The sequence below is a fragment of the Marmota flaviventris genome, chromosome 7 (assembly GCF_047511675.1).
Source record: "Marmota flaviventris isolate mMarFla1 chromosome 7, mMarFla1.hap1, whole genome shotgun sequence".
Classification (NCBI taxonomy): Eukaryota; Metazoa; Chordata; class Mammalia; order Rodentia; family Sciuridae; genus Marmota; species Marmota flaviventris.
This window is the reverse complement of record NC_092504.1, coordinates 39,044,854-39,067,507: the sequence shown is the minus strand read 5'-3', so window position 1 is coordinate 39,067,507 and position 22,654 is coordinate 39,044,854. Positions and strand designations below refer to the sequence as shown.

The 22,654-nt window shown below is 35.9% G+C and overlaps 1 protein-coding gene across 2 annotated transcripts in view; it reads right to left on the bottom strand.

The window, feature by feature from the left end:
* Window positions 1-21,848, bottom strand: part of Slain2 (SLAIN motif family member 2) — a 64,070-nt gene extending 42,222 nt beyond the window's left edge. For both annotated transcript variants that reach the window (XM_027938397.2, XM_027938402.2), the window contains exons 1-2: window positions 21,149-21,848; window positions 2,571-2,719 (exon numbers count right to left, since the gene is read on the bottom strand). In XM_027938397.2, coding sequence (XP_027794198.1) covers window positions 2,571-2,719; window positions 21,149-21,537 — 538 coding nt within the window. In that variant the 5' untranslated portion in view covers window positions 21,538-21,848. The remainder of the gene's footprint in view (window positions 1-2,570; window positions 2,720-21,148) is intronic.
* Between the last annotated feature and the right edge of the window lie 806 nt (window positions 21,849-22,654).

Genomic DNA, 22,654 nt, shown 5'->3' with positions numbered 1-22,654 from the left:
TGATGGTTTCACATCAGTGTGAATGTACTTAATTAATGCCAATGAACTATACATTCAAAAGGGTGAAAATGGAAAGTTTGTGCAATATTAATTTTACTACAAAACAACAACAATAACACATTGGCAAAAATGGAAGCACCTTCAAAGAAGACAGAAAAGAAAACAGCAGGAGGGGTAAGAGAGGGTAAAAAAGATAATGCAATAGCATAAAAACAAGATGAGTTTAGGATCATGTGGTACTGCACCTTAGAGAAGTTAAATGGGATGAATAGAAACTGTTCTATAATACAATACCTAAATTCCCAGGAAGACTTACCTTATCAAAAAAAAATTTTAAATACAATCTCCTTGGAAAAAGAGTAGTTTAGGAATGAAAGTTCAAACTTGCAATAGCTAAGTTATTTTTCCTGAAAAATTTTAAATGTATGTATTTAAAACATACATTATGTTTATAGCTATAACTATTATTGTGTGCATATATATACAATTAAGACTTTGTTAAACAGATCTAGTACTTGATTGCACCTAGTTTTAGATCAAGAGAAACTCCTTCACTTACACAAAGCAAAAATCAACTACTCTTTTTGTAGTACAGCAGCTTTGCTTTTCTCTCTCAAATACAGATTACTGGTTAATAACTGGTAATATTTCCTGTTTTTTAGAATGTGTGAAACCAGGAATTGGTGAACTATAGCCTGCAGGCCAAATCCAAGAGACCACCTGTTTTTGTAAACAAAGTTTTACTGCAACACAACCATACCTATTTATTTACATATTATCTATGGCTGTTAATGTGCTCATAGCAGTAAGAAGACTCACATCTCACAAAGATTAAACTGACTCTACAGAAAAAGTTTATATATTTCCTTATTGCCTGATATTCCAATAAGACTATAAGTTCCATGAAAAAAGGGATTTTTTGATCTATTATTGCTATGTCCTCAGAACTGAGAACAATCTTCAGAACACTAGGCCATTAACATTTACTGTTGAATGGTGAAAAAGTCCTAATTAAGTTGTAAATTATTTTATTTCCAAGGAAAGACATGGTACTCAAAGTATAAAAAAACTGATCCTAAGAATTTTTTTGGGGGGGGGGCGGGTACCAGGAGTTGAACTCAAGGGCACTGGACCACTGAGCCATATGCCCAGCCCTATTTTGTATTTTATTTGGAGATAGGGTCTCACTGAGTTGCTTAGCACCTCACTTTTGCTGAGGCTAGCTTTGAACTTGAGATCCTCCTGCCTCAGCCTCCTGAGCTGCTGGGATTATAGGCATGAGACACCACAACTAGCTAAGAATATTTTTAATAAATGTTTAAATAATATCTAACTGCAGTTTGGTCAAAAACTTCCAGTTATTTCAAGTTGTCTACACACTTGCCTACATAGTTAAATTTCTTATGAATATAACTTAAATCAAGCTCCAGAGAATAATTCTAAAAACAAATTGATTTTCAGACAGAACTTTTTTGAAAATTACATTAAGACTACTGTTTTGAAAAACAGAGGGAAAGTAGGACTTTAGTATCAAAGCAATCTCAGATTCAGCAGCTCTATAATCACATCCTGTTAAGTTATTTGTAAATATACCATTTCTCCTTTCATTTTACTATATACCAGTTTAGCTAGTCTTCCCTCTGGTACCCTGACCAATTTCAGCTTAAATGCTAACCAAAGAGCATATATTTCTATAATAATACTAATATACACTATTTAAAGTACACTACTGCTAAGCAAATGCAAAGAAAAATGAAAAACAAAACCTTTTTCCAGGATTAATAATCATGCATCAATTCTTTACCATCTGAGTATTTCAGAAAACAACAGTTTTAAGACTGAGAGAAATGATTACATTTTTCTTACATTTCTACCCACAATGGCATGCTATGTTAAATGTCATAAGTAGACACAGACATATTTTTGTCAGCTTTTTGAATGCTATTAAACAAAAAAGCATAACAGCAATTTAAACCTAAAATGTCAAATAGAAAAAAGAAACCATAATATGAAAAATACATTTACTAAGCACCTACTGTGATCCAAAAAAACATTCCAGCCTCTTTCATATACATTATCATTTAATCCTTAAAAATAACCTTTTAAATCTCATCAGTCTTACAAGAAATCTGAGCTCATAAAAACTAAATAATATGAGGAGTCACACAGCAATTAAGTGCAAAAGTGAGAACAAGGTCTCTTTAGTTGTCTACCTCTATTTTTCTACTTCATTGGTGTTTCCCCAAAGTATGGTATGTGAGATAATTTTAGATGATATGCAACAAATGTTTTATTTTAATAGTTATTAGTTTTAACTTGCATTAGAAAAAAAAATCACATAAAGTTATAATTTCAGGGATTATTCCTAAGGATGAATGAGATTAAATAATAACGAGACTTTTTAAAAAGTTATTAAGTCAATGAAAAAAGAGCCCTCATGATGGTATGCACAATGTGGTTAGAAAAATGTTACTAAGCAAGTGGTGCTTCTGAAGAATGCACCACTCAATGTTTATGTTTTTTGACTTAAAAAAACAGAGATAAATTTACCAGTAAAGTTGCAGACATACCTGACATAGTTTGATCAAGTTTGTGGATAAGAGACTTTTTAGCACATTCAACATCAGGACTTGGGTAATCCAAAACTTGCCTGCACCATACTAATGGACTAACCGATTTCTGCATTGGTGTAAGTTTTTTCTTTGGTGATGAATACAGCCTAGAAGAAAACAAAACAAAAAATAAAAACAAAGGGAACATTCATTACTCAGAATAATCTTATAAAGTAGGGATCCTTATGGACAAATCTATTTTAAAATGTTTTATTAGTGTATGGTAGTTACGCATAATATTGGAGCTCATTTTGACATAATCATACATACATGGAATATAATTTATTACATTTCAGTTCTCAATACTTGCTTTTCCTCTCCCTTTGTTCCCCTTCCTCTACTCTACTGGTCTTCCATATATGTGTGAATGATATACATGTGCACTCAAAATACATGTATATAAAGGTGAAACTCACTGTGGTACATAGCATAATTTGACCAATTTCAGTGCTTTCTCCCTTTTCCCATCCCTCCTCTCCTCCACTCTGTCCCCTTCCTCTACTCCACTGATCTCCCTTCTATTTTTATGGGACCACCCCTTCCTTTATTTTTTCTTATTTTGCTCTAGCTTCCACATGAAAGGAAACATTTGATTCTTGACTTTCTAATTCTAGCCCATTTCACTTAGATGGCGTTCTCCATCCATTTACTGGTAAATGTCATATTTAAATGGCAGAAGGGAGTAAAAGTAAAGGAGTATGTTTAAAGTCACCCATATTTACTTAGTGCACAAGAAGAAAATGATACCATAATGATCAACAGAATGCCAAACTCAAGTGCTAAATGAACCCACATGAGGCATTCCTACAATGTACTAAATTTTTCTATTTTCATTATTAGAACTAGGAAGAAACATCTGTCTTTACAACAGTTTATTCTGTTTTCAGTAGTACATGACTAACTCCCTAATACAGGCACATCATCAAGTCTAGTCTAGGAGGCAAAAGGAGGAGCTAAATACTTTGCTCTCTGCTTTCCATCTCCCTTCCCCCGACAAGCTCATAGAAAAATCTACCATAATAGTTGTTAATCTTCTTTTCAAACAATTGTACATCTGGAAAGGCAAGTGTTAAAACCTTAGTAACGTAATGTAAATCAACTTACTATAAAAGAAAAGGACAGTATTTAATAAACCCCTGGGAAAGATGTACCAAAGGGGAAAAGTGAGCAGAAGATATGGGAGAGAGATGTACTTAAATTTCCTACTTTATAGTTTTTACTCAGATTAGTCTAGATTATGTTGTTAATAATTATTTCAAATGTGACTCCACATAAAAAATGTGAATAGTTATTTACTATCTAACCAGGGTGGTTTTCAAATTAAGATATTTTAAGTGATATTTATGAAGTAAACAATTATGCTTTGATATATTTACAGTTTGATATGTCAATAAGACAAGGAGCTAATAATTTACATGTTACATTAATCAAATTAGGGCAATAACACAAAGTGCTGGTCTAGTATAAATATTTAAATAAATACATTTCTCTTTTTAAATATTTTTTAGTTGTAGATGGACACAATACCTTTATTTTATTTATTTATTTTTATGTGGTGCTGAGGATCGAACCCAGTGCCTCACACATGCTAGGCAAGCGCTCTGCCACTGAGCCACAGCCCCAGCCCAAATAAATATATCTTTACCGTAGCAGAATAGACAAATTATTTTTAGTAGCAATATGTGGTACCTTTTCCATCCCTTCTCTCTTCTTTATAATTTAGGTCTATTCTTACTCGGCTTGATCAAGATAATCAAGACTAATGCAGTAAATGATAATTTCTTTAGTCCACAATCCATATTCATTTGGACAAGGATATTGAAATAGAATCTCAATAAATAACTCACTAAAAATTCAAAATGAAACTAATGGGGTTTTCTTTCCAACCTAAATACTGTCAACATTCCATGACAGATCTCTATCTCAGCATCTAATCTTTAAAAATGACTATAACTGTTATATACTGATCCTTTATGTTAGCAAACATACAACAAAGTAAACCTCTATAGATGCATAATAAACATTAATAAAATCACTTTATCTTATCACCATTTTTTTTTTCCTGGTACTGGGGATTGAACCCAGGGGCGATCTATCACCGAGGTACATGCCCAGACCTTTTTTTTTTTTTTTCTGAGACTGGGTCTTGCTAAATTGTCTGGGCTGGCTTCAAATTTACCATTTTCCTGCATCAGTCTCCCAAGTCTCTAGGATTACAGGCTTGTACCACCAAACCTGACACTATTCAAACTCAAGTGCTAAATGAACCCACATGAGGCATTCCTACAATGTACTAAATTTCTCCATTTTCATTATTAGAACTAGGAGGAAACATCTGTCTTTACAACAGTTTGTTCTGTTTTCAGTAGTACATGACTAACTCCCTAATACAGGCACATTGTCAAGTCTAGTCTAGGAGGCAAGAGGAGGAGCTTAATACTTTCAATTTTTAAGAAAGATTCCCAGGCTAGGGATGTGGCTCAAGCGGTAGCGCGCTCGCCTGGCATGCGTGCGGCCGGGGTTCGATCCTCAGCACCACATACAAACAAAGATGTTGTGTCCGCCGAAAAACTAAAAAATAAATATTAAAAAAATTCTCTCTCTCTCTTAAAAAAAAAAAAAAAAGAAAGAAAGATTCCCCCTACACTGGCTGGTTTTATATATAATTTACCTACATGACTCATGTGTAGTGCATATGTCATTTACTGTTAGCTATAAAACTCATGTTCAAAAGTGCAAAGAACAAGCCTCAAAAATATTAAGCTCAGTGAAAGAAGCCAGACACAAAAAAGTCACAATTCCCACATCTTAATATTCCATTTATATGAATGTCTAGAAAAGGATATGGAGAAGCAAATAGATCAATGGTTACCCGGGGCTAGAGGCGGGTATGGGGTTTCTTTTTAGGGTGATATAAATATTCTAAAATTAGATGGTATAGTATGGATATGGCAATGATTTGATGGTTGTGAATATACTAAATTAATTGAATTATACAATTCTCTGAATTTTGTAGTATACAAGTGTGGGCAAATTTTATGTACTATAAATTATATCTTTATAAAACTGCTTTTGGAAAGTTACAAAGTGCTTTTAGGATCTTTAAAAACACAGAAACTACTATAAACTAAATGAATAATTCAAAATCAAATTAAAACAGCATCATGACCATGAATCTCCTGTAGCATCTTTCCTGTTTTTGTCAATAGTATTATAATTCTTTCAGTTACAAAAGCTAAAAACTTACAAGGAATTTTGGATTTCCCAATTTTTTTTTTTACTTCCTATCCTTAGCAATAATCTGTCACCATGTCCTACCTTTATAAACTACCTTTCTGCCCTTTCCTATATTCCCTCCCCAAATTGGGAATAGAGAATGCTTCTCCTCCGACAGTAGATGGAAGTGACTGGAGCAATTTTTCATTCCTACAATGATGAAAAGGAGAATGACGCAACAATCCCTGATACACCAACCATCTCTATCACTCTCCCCTCTTATTTCAGTGTTCCCAACACTACTCCAAGTATAGAAATGAATGTGCCACATAATGTTGGCATAAAATTATTCTTTGGTCAGGAAATCTTTGGTTGAGGTTTCAAAGTATTTCTAAACCTGCCAGAAGACACATGAGCTGGGCTGTTCATGTAACTGGATCTGTCTTTAAGAAGGAAAAATTATGTCCCTGAATTTTAAGGAAAATTCCAAATAAAAATATTTGCAACCACTATACATGTCATCTCCTTTGCTTGTGTCTTTGAAACACACAGACTTCTTCAAAGTAACCATTTTGCCTACTAAAAAATTTTTTTCACTGACCGTTTTGCATTTCTTAAAACCTAATGTATGGTTTGAGCGACACACTTCTGATAGACATAGGCAGTTAACTGATGACTCATAATTCTACTGGTTCATATCTGTCAAGTTTTCACTTGCCTAAAAAACTTGAAACATTACCTCATTATTCTATTACTATTACAATTAAGTCATAGAGCTACAGCGGGGAGCTGAGACTCCATGTGCACAAAGAAGGCATTTGGAAGTAAGGGCATGTTGTCTCCCCTTTCCCTACCCTCACCCATGAGTGAGGCCTGAAAAGCAGCTGATGTTACATCCTGTCTGTGAGGAGGTGATGTGAGCCAGTGCTCACTTTTGCTCAGGTAGTATTGGCAGGATCTTGCAGGAAGGTGAAAATTCACCCCAATCTAGATCTACACATAACATTGTAAGGTCATTGTTTGCTTAAAAAAAAAAAAATGAAGAAATATGTTCAGAATGTGACTGGAAACGACTCTTCATAATGAGAACACAGTTAAAGAAGAACAAAAAACAGAAACAAATATATTAATTAAAAAAAAAAAACAGCAAAATGACAGCCATAAAACAGACCATATGAGCAATCATATTAAATGTGTATGGGCTAAGCACTCTACTCAAAAAATAGTCAGACTGGATTAAAAAAAATAAGATCCAATGACATTTTGTCTACAAAAGAAACATCTTAGATTCAAAGTCACATGTAGGTTGAAAGTAAAAGGATGGGGAAAAAAGCCATGCAAATAGTAACCATAATAGAGGTGGAATGGTTATGTTAACAAAACAGATAATAAATAATATTATTAGATACAGACATTTCAAAAGAGAGAGAGAATACAGCAATTAGAAATGTAAAAACACCTAACAGAAGTGAAAAAAATATAGAAAATCCAGAAATTTTGTTTGAAATTTTCAATAGTCCACCATCAATAACTAAAAAAAAGGAACTACAAGAAAAAAGTGGGGCTAGGGATGTGGCTCAGCTGTAGAGCACTCACCTAGCATGTGCAAGGCTCAGCACCACATAAAAACAAAATAAAGATACTGTGTCCAACTACAACTAAAAAATGTGTTTAAAAAAATAGTAAGGATAGAGAAGATTTGAACATTATTTATGAGCTTTATCTAATATTTATGGGACATTACACCTAACAAAAGATACACATTTTTTTTAAGTACACAGGGAACATTCTCTAGTATAAACCATAAACCAAGTCTTACTGAATTTCAAAAAATTGAAATTCATCAAAGTATTATGTTCCAATCAAAATGGAATTAAATTAGAAATCAACAGAAAGAAATTTGGTAAATTCTAAATAGTTTAAAGATTAAACAATATAATTACAAATGATCATAGGTCAAAGAATATGATATCATGAGGGAAATTAGAAAATATCTGAATTAAGTAAAAACAAAAACACAATATACCTATATGAAGAAGCTAAAGGAGTGCTTTCAGGAAATTTTACAATTTGAAGAAATCTATTGTAAAGAAAGTAGGTCTAAAATCAATAACCCAAGCTTTAAGATCTAAAAACAAAATTCAACCCAAAGCAATCGGGAAGAAACAGAAAATAGAAATACAATGTAGAATAAAAGATTGAACCAAAGTTGTTTTTTTGTTTGTTTGTTTCTGTATCAGGGATTGAACTCAGGGGCACTCAACCACTGAGCCACATCCCCAGCCCTTTTTTTGTATTTTATTTAGAGGATCTCCCTGAGTTGCTTAGTGCCTTGCTAAGTGGCTGAGACTGCCTTTGAACTCAGGATCCTCCTGCCTCAGGCTTCAAGCTGCTGGGACTGTGGTGTACACCAGAGAACTCAGCCCAAAGTTGGTTCTTTTGTATTTTTGTTTTTAAAAAAGTTATTTTTTAGTTGTAGGTTGACACAATATCTTTATTATTATTATTATTTTTAATGTGGTGCTGAGGACCAAACCCAATGCCTCATGCATGTTAGGCAAGTGCTCTACCTGTGAGCCACTACCCTAGCCCCAAAGTTGGTTCTTTAGAAAGGAAAAAACAAAACAAAAACAAACTTATATATAATAGATTTTTAGATTGACCTAGAAAAAAGACTAATATAGAAAAAAGACCAAAAACCCCACAAATTATAAACACTAGGCATGGGGAGGTGGGGTGGGGGAGGAGGAGAAGGGTATGTTAAAATAATTATAAGGAAATATTATAAACAATTTTAAGTTTATAAAAAAACTTGTCTGTTTTATCTGACAGACAAATTCTAGAAAGACACAGCTACCAAACAGGAGTCTAGGAGAAATACAGAATCTGGTACACTTATAAAGTAATATTAAATTAAAAATTTAAAAATCTTCCCATAAAGGTCCAGCCAGGTGTTCTCACTTATTAATGATATCAACTATTAAAGAAAAAAGAGCCAATCCTACACAAACTCTTTTAGAAAATCCGGTCTGTAAGTGAAAGTCTGAATGCTTTCTCCCCAAACTGGGAATAAAGTAAGAATAGGCACTTTCATTACTTCTATTAAATGCCATACTGTAGTGTCTATTCAGTAAGGTAAGAAAAAGAAGACATACAGGTTGAAAAGAAAAAATAAAACTAAATTTTTATTTGCAGTTAACATGTTTGACTATACAGAAAATCCTTTGAAGAAATCTATCAAAAAAAAAAAGTAGTATAAAACTACTGTAACATATATGTTTAGCAAGTTCACAAGATACAAGATACTAAGCAAAAAATCAACTGTATTTCTACATACTATCAATGAAGAATCTGAATATAAAATAAACAATTCAACAAAATAGCATCAAAAAGAATAAAATACTTAGAAATAAATTTAACAAATGTAAAATGTGCAATGCAACTATAAAACATTGCATGTTTATAGACCTGAAATCTCAATATTGTCAAGATATTTATTCCTCCAAACTAATAAAATCCCTAGAAAACTTCAGCAGGTGGACTGGGGTTGTAGCTCAGTGGTAAAGCGCTTGCCTAGCATGTGTGACTCGCTAGGTTCCATTCTCAGCACCGCATGTAAATAAATAAAAGGACTATTAACAACTTAAAAAAAAACAACCTATGTATATATAAGTTCAGCAGGTATATTTTAGAAATCGATAAGTTGATCCTAAAATTTATATGAAAATGCTAAGGCCAAAGAATGGCCAAAACAATTTGAAAAAGAAAAATATTTTCTTAAATTTGAAAAATTTCTGGTTATACTCTTTTTCCATCCATTCTATACACTGCAGACAAAATGTTTTATAAATTACAAATCTGACTCTATTAATACTAAAAATTCTGTCAGTTTCTTTCTCCTCTTGGAGAGTTTCTCCAAAAAATGGTTCCCACCAACCTTGAGACCCTACAAATTATCTGTTACAGCATTTATTTCTTTAGCTTCATTTCTTACCTTCTTCCACCACCCAAATCTAAATAACATCCATACAGAACCAATTTCGATTCCTGGAAAGCCCAATAACTTTTGCTGCTAGGTTATTTGTACATGTTGTTCCTCTAGCTTAAACCAAGTTCAAGTCCCCTCTGCTAACCTCATCTTTCTCTGCTCAATTTTAACTCAGCTCATTTCTACTTTCTACTGAGTCTCAGCTTAAGTGTCAATTCTTCAAGAAAACCTTCCTTGAATATCTCTAGTAAGACTGTTAAGTTCCCCATTAAGTACAACATACTGAACCAGTGTTCAAAGCATCTTTGTAGCCACTTAGATATACCCTATAAAAAAGGAAATTTCACCCCAAGCCCCATTCTAACCTTAAGAGACTTATTTTATACTTTATTCATTTTTGTCCTATTCAAATTTTTTGAGTTGGCATTTTGTTATGGTTTAGATATGAGGTATCCCCCAAAAGTTCATGTGTAAGACAATGTATAAAAATTTAGAGGTGAAATGATCAGGTTATGAAAGCCTTACCCCAATCAGTGCATTAATCCACTTGAATGGATTAATTGGGTGGTAACTACAGGTAGGTACTATGTGGCTAAAAGAGGTTAGGTGTCTGAGGGACATGCCTTTAAGCCCTCTATCTACTTCTTTGTTGCCATGTCCCGAGCTGCTTTCCTCCACCACATTATTCCACCATAATGTTCTGCCTCACCTTGGGCCCACAGCAGTAGAATCGGTCTTTATGGACTGAGACCTCTGAAACTGCCAGCCCCAAATTTTTCCTCCTCTATGTTGTTCTTGTCAGGTCTTTTGGTCACAGTAACAAAAAAAGCTGACTAAAACAGTATTTATAATTAGAAAAAAGACACTTTAAAATGTGTTAGAAGCAATAAAAATGCTACAACATTGACATTATGCTAAATGAAAGAAATCAGTCACAAAATGCCACATATTATATGATCAGTATATATGCAATATCTAGAATAGGCAAATCTATCAGAAAAAAAAAATAGATTCATGGTTGTTTAGGCATGGGAAAGGGGCTAGAATGAGAAGTAACTACTAATAAGTACAAGATTTCTTTTGGGGATGTTGAAAATATGCTATAACTAAATTATAGTATGGTCACATAATTCTGAAAATATAGTGGAAATCACTGAACACTAAAAAAAGTACACTTTAAACAGGTTTCTCTTATGGTATGTAAGTTACATGTGAATAAAACTGTTAAAATTGTTTAGAAATGAATTGGTCTTTCAAGATACCCCTTTTCCCCCTAGCATAATTATTACAAAGGAACCAAACATCATATTAAATATAACAAATATGTATAATTTATATATATTATTAAATATTGAAATGTAATTAAGATTCAAATATGAAGCTGTCAAGTCACACACACGTGTGGCACACAAATCTACGTAAACAGAATATAACTATATTTTATATAAAGCATAACAACTTTCAGTAATATAGAAGTATAATTAAAAAGTAATACCTCTTCCCCTTACCAAAGTACTCCCAAAGCTACTTATAGTTTGGAGTAAGTCTGTCCTGACTTTTCTATGCATACATATATAGCAGACATATAATTAAATGATGGAAATAGGAAAGAAGACTGTAGTTAATTTGATGACTTTATATAACTATAGGAATTACTTTTCATAGTGCAGTCAACTGAAAATAGACTACTGAAGGACAACAAAGATCTATCTTTATATAATGTTAAAACAAGTTACAAGTTACATTAAAATGATTATGGAAATAATTTGAGATTGCTGTGGAAATTTTTTTTTTTTACAGGCCAAAGAAAATAATCAGATTTTAATACTTCAAAATCATGGCTCTCTACCCATTCACTGACTATGATACATTAAAAGCAAAAGATCAGAAACTATATCTTCAAAGATCACTATATAATCTCTGATGCACTTACAGATGTTCAAATATTTGCATCTGAATTAACATTGAATAAAAAACCAGGATGACGCCTGTAATCCCAGTGGATCCAGGGGCTTAGGCAGGAGGATCCAGGATCATCAGCTCAAAGCCAGCCAAAACACCATTTTGTTAAGAGCATTTGAATACTGGAATCGCCTCCAAGACCCACCCCAACCTTCCTAGATTTCACAAGCCATCCACAGTATGGACTCCAATGCAATTATTCAACTTTATTTCTTTAAAAAACTTTTCTAAATTTTTTATTGGAATACAACAATTATACATATTTTTAATTTTATTTCTTAGTCTTTAACAAATTTCACTCTGGATAAGTGTCTTTAAAGGCCTTCTCTCTATCCTACTCAAATTTTTAATATTTATTTTTTCCCCCTATGCTTTTTGACTCTGATCTTCAGCAAGAAATACTCTTTCATCTGTACCCAAATCCAAAATCCCAGCTCTCACATTCACATCCATATAAATTTTTCTTTTATGAACTTTTATTTTATTGGTTTCAGAGACAATTGAACTCTTGTGTTCATTCTGTCTCTAAACTCTACTCATCTTGAAAGCTCAGAATCATGCTTTACTCAGTTATTTAAACAAATATTTATGTACCAGCTACCACTTGCCACACATGGTTTTAGACAGGAATTCAAAGATGAACTAAGATAAAACTAAATTATTACATCTCACATAGAGGTTGTTGACTTCTTTCCCTCACAGGTTGCACTGCCATCAAGAAGACTTACAGTACCTGCATATCAAATCTCTAGATTTGGGTTTTTAAGACTCATCCATTTGAGGTTTTGTTTTAGAATACTCTCCACACCAGCACTGGCCTAAGGATAACCAGTGGCAAACAAAATTTTCATTGTGACAAGTCAGTGTAAGATCCATTATCTAAGATGGGAAATGAGCAGGTCCATTCAAAAGATATATCCACATCCTCAAATTACTGAACTATATTCTTCGTACAGCTTCTAAATAGATATTAACAAAGATATACAATCTAATTTCATTATAATTATCAAATGAGGTACTGATTAGTATCAAATATATACTAAAAACCTTTTCACTAACTTGATAGCACCAATTAAATCTAATTCCTCCCCTTATCAGTCTTTGGTCACTACAGATTCAGCCTGGCCCACTCCTGCTTCTTGTTCACATTTTTCAAACAAAATAACCCTCAACAGTCACACATGATCAGGTGCTCTTTTATTCTCTAAAAGAGATATGAACAGAAGCTATTGAATGAAGTGGTGGAAGGCTATGTGCAAGAGGTTTCCTTCTAGGAAACCGTACAAGTAAAGATGGACTGATATGTCGTCGTCGTGAGATCTGAATCTATTTTTTGTGTATGTGGTGCTAGGGACTGAACTCAGGGCCTTATGCCATACTACTGAGCTATACTCCCAGTCCTATATCTCTAATTTTTAACTAAATATTCCCTGCTTCTTCTTATTTTTCCAGATATTTTCAAATTTCATGTCAGTCCTTTAACTTAAAAAAAGTTCACCTTTATTCCAGAATTTAAGGCTTTTCCCAGATCAAAGCAAACCGTTTTGCATTTTTGAGCCACTTCTAGTTTAAAGATGTAGTTTAAAGGCTTCTTCTTAAATAAGCTACCTTGTTCCTAAAGGTGTTCATTTTCTCCATAATTAGATCCCCAAATGAAAGAGCCCAGCGGATATAATTTTGAGTAAATGGAATAGACAAAACAAGAACTTATATTACTGAAAGTCTTAAGACCTACAAACTTTTATAAGTTCACTTTTGCTACTAAAAACTAACACAACAGAAGTAAACATGTAGTGTACTTTGGTTAGTACAAATATTAAGAAAAGGGGTAACCCAATGTATTTATGTTAAGACATTACTTAATACTTATATTAATGAAAGTATTAACCAAATAGTCTCTTTTTAAAAAGAAATCTGTCAAAATCACATTAATTCACAAATAAAGTTATAGGTATGTTCCTAGCAGAAAGGCAATGAAGCAATGGTTTAAGTAGAGGGAGAAAGTAAATTGCCCTTTGGGCTCCCTGAGTAGTTTAGCATAGGGATTTGCACTCAGCATGGTCCCAAAGGTGAGAATGAGGAGCAATAACACAACCAGTGATCCAGAAGTCTCTAGGGATATGAGTTTTACAACTTATCTGATATTCCTGGAAAATACAGACGTTTCATTTATCTTTTCATGAAAACAAACTACATAGTTTGTTTAGGTAAATCTGACAAACTTTTTAAGTTACATGTGGAATTTCAGGTTTAAAATGCAAAGTGAAAAACAAAACTAAAAGAATCACAAGATCATGTGTATCAGCTGACCCAGGTTCCAGTCTATCAAAAATGCTTGTCTGAACTGATTGGAGCCAAAATTTCTTCATTCATTCTTTTCATTCACCACTAAGGAAAACAGCAATGGCTTTTAATGTATCATGTTATGTTATAACCCCTACATGATCAGAGAGTGATGAAACTGACCTAAATATCATCTACAGGATTTTTTGTTGTTGTTGTTTTTCATTCTAAAAGCAATTCATGTTCCCAACAGAAAAATTGGCAATCACAAAAATGTACAAAGAAGTTTAAAACAAAATGCATCTGTAATCCTACCAACAATAGCCATGTCATTATTTTGGTTAATTTTAAAGTTGATTTTTAACATCAAACACTCTACCTAGACAGTATTTTCTTCTTTAATTCATAATGGGAGAATATAGACAGACATCTGCTAAAAACTTTACCTTGTATATCTAAATAGAACACCTAAGAAATTCTTGATTTGCCTCAGTAATTTAACTTCTCAAAAACAACTGAGGGAGAAATGAGGACTGAATCTGTTCTGATCATCACTTAACTAACTGGGGACATGAAAATGACTAAAATGTAGTTGCTGTGGAAAATGTAAAAATTAAACAGAGAACTATCATTCAGCCTTAACCAAAAAGGAAGTTCTGTTACATGCTACAACAAGAATAAACCTTGAGAACATTAAGCTCAAAGCAATAAACCAGTCAAAAAATAAATAAATGATTCCACTTATATCATGTGTCTGGAGTAGGCAAATTAATAGACACTGAAAGGAGAAAGGTGGTTGCCAGGGATTGGAAGCAGGAGAAACAGGGAGTTACTGTTTGTAGTTTCAGAGTTTCACTTTCAGAAAAAGTTCTGGAAATGATGGTGATGGTTATACAATAATATCAATGTACTTAATATCACTGAACTATACATTTAAAAATGGTTAACAGTAAGTTTTATTATATATGTGTGTATATATTTTTATTTATTTCTTTATTTATTTTGGTACCAGCGATTGAACCCAGAAGTGTTTTTACCACTTAGTCATATCCCAAGCCTCTTTTTCTAATTTTTTTATTTTGATAGAGGGTCTCTCTAAGTTGTTTGGGGCCTCGCTGAGTTGCTGAGGCTGATTCTGAACTTGCAATCCTCCTGCCTCAGCTCCCAAACTGCTGGGATTACAGGAGTGTGCCACAAAGTCTGACAGCTATTTATATTTTTTTTAAAAAATGGATCAAAGACCAAATTGTGAAAACCATAATTATAAAACTAGTATGTAAGAGTAAATCTTCATGATCTTGGATTAAGTGGTGATTTCTTAGATATGATATCAAAAGCACAAATAACAAAAGAAAAAATAGATAAGTTGGACTTTGTATTACTAACAACTGTGTTTCAAAGGACTCAATCAATAAAGTGAAAAGGTAGCACAATAAGGGAGAAAACATTCACGAATTACATTCAGAGGGGATTAGTACCCAGTATGTACAAAGAACTCTTACAGTTTATCAATATAAAAATAACCCAGTTAAGAAAATGATCAAAGGGTTTGAATAGACATTTATACAAAGAGGAGATAAAAACAGCCAAAAAATACATGAAAAGATGCCCAATATCTTTAGTCATTAAGATCTCAGAACCAAAATGAGATACTAATAGAATGATTACACTAAAAAAGATAGATAATAACAAGTCTTGACAAAGATGCAGAAAAACTAGAACCCTCATACATAGCTTGTGGAAATATAAAATGGTGACACACTATGGAAAACAGTCTGGCAACTTCTCAGAAAGTTAAACAGAGTTACCAATTGGAGTTACTGCAATCTTAGGAATATACCCCCCCCAAAATGAAAACATATATTCACCCAAAACCTTGTAAATATTCACAGAATTATTCATAATAGCCAAAAGGTGGAGGCAATTCAAATGTCCAACAACCGATGAATAAACAAAATGTGCTAAAATCTATAAAATGGAATATTATACACAATATAGCAGGGATGAACCTTGACAATACTGTGCTAAATGAAAGAATAAAGATACAAAAGGTCAGATATGATTTCATTTATATGAAATGACCACAACAGGCAATTTGGTAGACACAGAAAGCAGTTAAATGGAGCGAGGTGTGGTGGCACATGCTCGTAATTCCAGATACTTGGGTGGCTGAGATAGGATTCCAAGTTTTGAGGTTAGTCTGAGAAATTTAGCAAGACTCTGTCCCCAAATAAAAATTTTAAAAAGGGTTAGGGATGTAGCTCAGTGGTAGAGCATTTACCTAGCATGCACAAAGCCCTGAGTTCAATCACCAATACTACAAAACAAACAAACAAAAAAAAAAACAACAAAAAATACAATGTAGATAAATGGAGATGGAAAGAGGGGAAATAATGATTGAGTTTGGAGTTTCTTTTAGAGATTATAATAATGTTCTGGAATTAGTGGTAATGGTTGCACAACTTTACAAATATACTAAAAGTCACTGAATTATATGCCTTAAAATGGTAAGTTTTATGGTATCAAATTATATCTCAACATGGAAAACTCAAGGAAAAAATTATAGCATTAGCACAAAAAAGGGATAATCTAAAATACTGGAACAAAATATGCAACAATACTAGATGACAGGGAGAGGAAGAAATATCTTTTTTAGCTTTTGAGGTTTTTTTCTGCCATAAACTTTTTCAAGTGGACAGTGCAGAACAAACATTCTTGAAAGGAAATTGAAGTTCAACTGCAGGAAGGTGATAGTATGCTAGAATATAGCTTTAAATGGGTTTATGCCTACTCTTCTGAATGAAGGAAAATAATAGAATTTTTTTCATTGAATCATTATCTATTAGAAATGCTGGTATACAGTTCAGTGGTAGAGTGCTTGCTTAGTAAATGCAAGGCCCTGGTTCCATCCTTCAGCACCATGGGGGGGGGGGGAAGTCTACATCAGAGGAAATATAATTTCTAAAGAGGAAAAATAAGCAATGTTTAGAAATTCCAGAACAAACAGATTCTTTGCAAAATTCAAATTGGGTTAAATAGAATGTTTGTGACTTTGAGGAAAAACTGATTCCATAAAATCCAAAACAGTCAGCATGAACAAGACAAACAAATTAACTGTGATTTTTATAACTTTACTTCACTGTAGGCACATTTTGGTTTAATTACAGCAAAGCACTTGACAAAATTTTTCATAATATGCAAACAAAATGTCATATAAGCCTGAAAATTATACATGGGACAAATAGTTACTGAATAACCATAATGTGTGTTGATTAATAGACTGATGTTAATTTGGAGGGAATTAAATTGCACACTTCATAGTAATTCAGTTGTCATTGTAACATTGTTTATTTACGATTTGAATGGAGACCCTGTAGGCATACCTACCAAATATAAAGATAACACTCCAAAAAAATTAGAAATACTTTTAAATGCCTAAATCAAAGCTAACAAAGTGAAATTTGAAAGCCTTATATTTAAACTAAAAACTTCATTTCACAAAAACAGGGTTAAAAAGATTAGTTTAACTACCTATGTATGAGATATGTGGGATAGAAGTTGACTGTACTGGCTCATATTAAGCCTAAGTAATAGAAGTTAAAATCATCAATGAATGACAGTTTTAAAATATATGATAACAGCATTATTATAAAAGTAATAGCATTTAGCTCAAGCCAGGTATACCCACCACACTCTCTCTGGTCAACTATCACCTAAAATGCTGAGTACAATTCTGGATACCATGAGTGAGCAACCAGAGTTCAGAAAAACATAACAGGATCAGACAACTATATTATTTAAGAAACTATTAAACAAAGTGGAAAAATTTACTCTGGAGAAGAGTATTCAGAATGTGTGTTGAGGAAAAGAGATCAATGGGGACATGATAGTAGTCTTCAAATATTTAAAGGGGCCACTCATGGGTTGGGGATGTAGCTCAGTGGCAGAGCACTTGTGACAGGCCCAAGGTTTAATCCCCATAACAGCAAAAAATAAACAATGGGGCCACTCAGGTGAAAAGGTATCATACTTGGAAAAAGCAAAATACAGCAGAAACAGAATAGGCCTTTGTGTATAAATACCTGGATTCTAATTTTGGCTTCATGGTTTACTGTGTATTATTTGATGCTGAGTAAGACATTAATTTTTCTTACCTAGAAAATTATACCAAACTTATAAATGTATAAAAATTAAATGCAAAAATGTTTATAAGCTGCCTGGCACAGCCTGAAACACTGTGATGCACAAAAATGTTAGTTTCCTTCCCTAGATTTTTCTGAGTTATTCTAGAACTGTGTTTTCCAAAGTGAGAGGTGCAAAATCAGTTTAGTAAGTGGTAACTGGCATTACTCCCACCAATGAAACCGAAGACAACAGAAAATATTAGAGTGTACCACTCGTAGTAAAAGTATCCATAGTTTTGTGCAACTTTCATGTTATTAATAACTTGTGTACTAGGTTATGAGGTAAAATGTATTTCATATTATAAAGTTGGATACCCTACCCTCCCCCACAAAGTGTGACAGGCACAGCTGTAGACTTCTGTTACCTAAATAAAATGTAGTCTATACTATACTAACCAGTTCTATGGGAGTTCAATTAAGTTTAGGAAAAAACCATATCCCTTAGGGATTCAGTGTGTTCAGTGTACAATTGCATCTCAAAGAAGTCCAGCATTAAAGAAATGTTTATTTTTATTGAATCCAGTTTTCCCCACATTTATTTGACCCCAGAACCCACAGTTATTTTTCCCCAAAATGCCTACTGGCACTTTCAGGACTAGCATTTTGTGGCATATATATCTACATGGGGAAAAACATTCCTCTAAATAGGGGGAAAATGGTGTGATTGGTAGAATCCACAGATGGCAGGATTTGGGTTTGCCAAGAAAGAAAAAAACTCTTTTGACTCATGAATCTTCTGGCACTGATACCTACCCGCTCCAACTTATACCCATAAAACATACTCCAAAGCATTTTTAATAAAATTTATCCAACTTTCAACTCTTAATTTCCACAAATCTTTTCAGAAAAAGCATATCTATAATATAAAGATAACAAGCCAGATTAAAGCAGCAAGGAGCCATTATCTGGTCAAAAGAAACACCTGGCATAGTATTTAAGAACATTTGCTTTACCTTAACAAATCTTATGCTCAGAAACCAAAGTACTCAAGGACTTAATCAGTTTCTTTAAGTGTAGTCAGTGTGTTCTAATTATAATCTAAAAATGGGCTGATGAGTGCAGCTAATCCTCATTATTACAAGCATCATTATGATCACCACTTGGAAGGGGCAGGTGATATTAGGATGATTTTAGGTTCTTTTTTAAGTGTGTACATACTAAGGATTCCTTTGGGAGGATGCGATTTTATACTTACATGAAAAACTGTCACTACCATAGCCAATTCTAATACTTGTTATCACATGACAATAAAAGGCTTGACATCATATATTTAAGAGTACCTCTGTTATTCATATTTCTAACTAGGAGTTACAAATACCTTTTGTAGTTGTCAGAGCTTACAATGCCATTCCTACTCTTTCCCCGCCCTCAGACTCCAAAGATACCTCCTCCTTAACATTTGTCCAACTACTTTAGACCATTATTTTCCTCCGAGTTTCTGAGCACTGTCAGTACTTCTTGTTCAACTATCATTCTTTCAAAAATTCACTGTATATATCCTACCTTATTTAGTTGCCTAAAACTTAACTCTCAACACGACTGAAATTGCTTTATGAACAGGCAACAACACTTAAGAATTTCCCACGATATCATGGAACAGTTCACCAAATATTTCTTGATTTCAATTATTAGGCCTAAGGGTAACAGTAACTAGTATTGGAGAATTTACTACATGCCAGATCAATGCTAAATTATCTCATTCAATCTTCACAACTCTATGGAGGAAGCAATTATAATATTCTCCATCAAACAGGAAGAAAAGTGAAGTTCAAAGTGAAGTCCAAGGTCATACAACAAGTAAGTGGCATAGTCAGGGCCTAAATCCAGGCAAAGCTCAGAACACTCCAGTTTCAGCCCTGTTATATAGTGAAGGATTTCCATTTGACTAAATTAGAAGTTTCAATTTCAACAAAGAATAGAAACATATTAACTAAAAGTTAAAACTTAAAAAAAATGAATTAGTAGAGAGAATTTCCCAGATTCATCTTTATTAGGCAGCAATAAGACTCCAAAGATACCTCCTCCTTAACATTTGTCCCAACTACTTTAGGCAATGTCCTTTCTATTTATGAAAGTGATATTCAGGTGTGGGTCACAATTTCATCAAGAAGTGACTTATGACAATACAGCTTTGGTTTAGATCTTTATAAGTAGGGCTCTTTTTCTCTGCCCCTAGGATAACACGGAAATGAAAACTGGGTTTGATAACTGTCGCTCCACAACTCAAAAAAATGCCAGATCCAATTCTTTAAAATTTAAGAGCCAGTTGCTCTTGTTCTACCCTTGACTCTTCACACAAAGCATCACCATCCTCTGCCCTCTTCACACAAAGCAAGCTTTACCCCACTGCCCAAAGGGCAGTGCTGATTCACACGGCTTCTCCATCTCCACCAGAAATATGCCCATTTCACCCACCTCACTGGCCCAGAACACTGACCACTACACTGACACAGAAGACGACTCTGGTGAACCCTCCCCCCCATCCGGTGATACTTCAACAAGCAGACCCCTCCCTGACATCTCAAATGCTCAGGCCACCATCCGAAAGCTGGTATATTCACACAAAGCAGGATTCCTTCCGTGGAAGCAGCTTCCCTTCTCCGACTCCTCCAAGCGCGCAGACCTACTCAAGGTGAGCCAACCCATAGACCCCACCTGAGTCCAGCAACCCCAGAGGGTTCACCACCCAGAGGAGAGCTGGCTACATGCCTCTTTCCTTGCGCACACCTCGAATCCCCAACCCTAGCTGACCTTCCAATAGCCAAAGCAAGAAAACCACTAGTCCCCTGCAGAGAACGGACCCTGCTACACAAAGCGCGGCGTCCTACCGGAGGGACCCTCGCAGGACGCTCCTCCGCCCACGGCCGGTCCCCGCCCAACCCCGGCCGGAGCCCCGCGCTCACCAGCTCTCCTCCTCCTCCTCCCAGCCTGACAGGCGCTCCAGTTCGTCGGGCCGCAGCGGCTCCACCTCGTCCAGCAAGCCGCCCTCGCCAGATGCCAGCAAGGAGGTCGCGTCCCGCAGCTCCTCACTACTCGTCCGTCTCGGGCCCGATCCGGCCCCGCTGCCCGACTTGGTGCTGAGGCCCAAAGGGAAGCCCCGAGGGGACGCCGAGCCAGAGGAGGGAGTGGACACGCCGGCCCGAACCGGGCTGCCGGGCCCAAGGGGGCCTGCGCCCTGCACGGCCCCCGAGCGGCTCCTCAGCTGCTCGTTCTGCTTCTCCAGCTTCTTCACCAGCTCCTGCAGCTTCCGCACCTCCTGGTCCGCGTTCACGTTGGAGTTAACGTCCTCCATCCCGACCCCGCCGCCGGCCACCCGCTCGGACTCACAGCCACAGGGAACCGGCCGGAGGAAAGAGGCGTCGCCGCCGCTGCCGCCGCTCACTCTAGCCGAGGCGCCGGCATAGAGCAGGGACAGGCCCCACCGCCAGGGTCCCTCCAGCTCGGGTTCCGAAGCGCCGCTGGCCCCAGCCGAGCCGCCTCATCTGCGCCGGCTCCGGGATTGGGGGAGGCGGCGCCAATATCCGGCCTCTGCCGCCATCTTCCCTCCGTCCCTCCGCCCCCCGCAGTCCGGCTGTGTCGGTGACCTCAGAGCGTCGGGGGTGGACGTGTCCGCAGGCTGGCGCTGAAAGGACCAGGCGCAGAGCTCGCGGCGGGGAGGGGTCGTGGGCGGGGCCGGCGAGACGACCGTGGGCGAGAGGGGCGGTGCTTCAACCGGAAGGGGCGTGGCGGGAGCGTCGGCGAAGGTGGGACCCGGCCCGGTGGGCTGGGCTCTGGAGAGCGGGTCCTGCGCCCAGCCCCGCCCGGAGCTGAGGAGGGGAGCCGGTCCCTGGCTGATCGGAGACCCGCTCTCTCAGCCCGCCTGTTGGTCTTAGCAGAGGGATGTGCAGTGTATTTTCACCCACCAAAACGGTTTGTGGGACTCGCGGGCCCGTCCTGCCCCGACTTGGGTCCTTGGATGGGTGCCCAGCCCCACCCAGTGGAGAGAATTTACTTTGTCCTGCAGATGTTAGTTGGTGTCTACTTGAAATCGGAGATTGTCAAGGCTGGCAGGAGCCCCGGAGACCATCTGCGTTCCGTTCTTCCCCCTGAAAACGAGAAACCTGAATCCCAAATGGACAAGAGAGGTCTAAGGTCCAAATAATAACCGTAATTTGTTGAGTGCATACTATGGGCCAGACACTGTGATAAGCACTTTTAAAGGCATTATATCGTCGGTTAAAACCGTTTTTCGTAAAAGTTTACAACACACTGGCACGGAAGCGGGGAATGGAAAGCCGCTTTTCTCCTCGCCTTTGAACCCCAATTGATGTACACTTCTGCTCTTGGACTGTTTTCTCCTGAAAAACTTCCAGAATGTGTCCTAAACGTTTTTAAAAGTTGTGTATTGAAAGTACGACATATGAATGTAA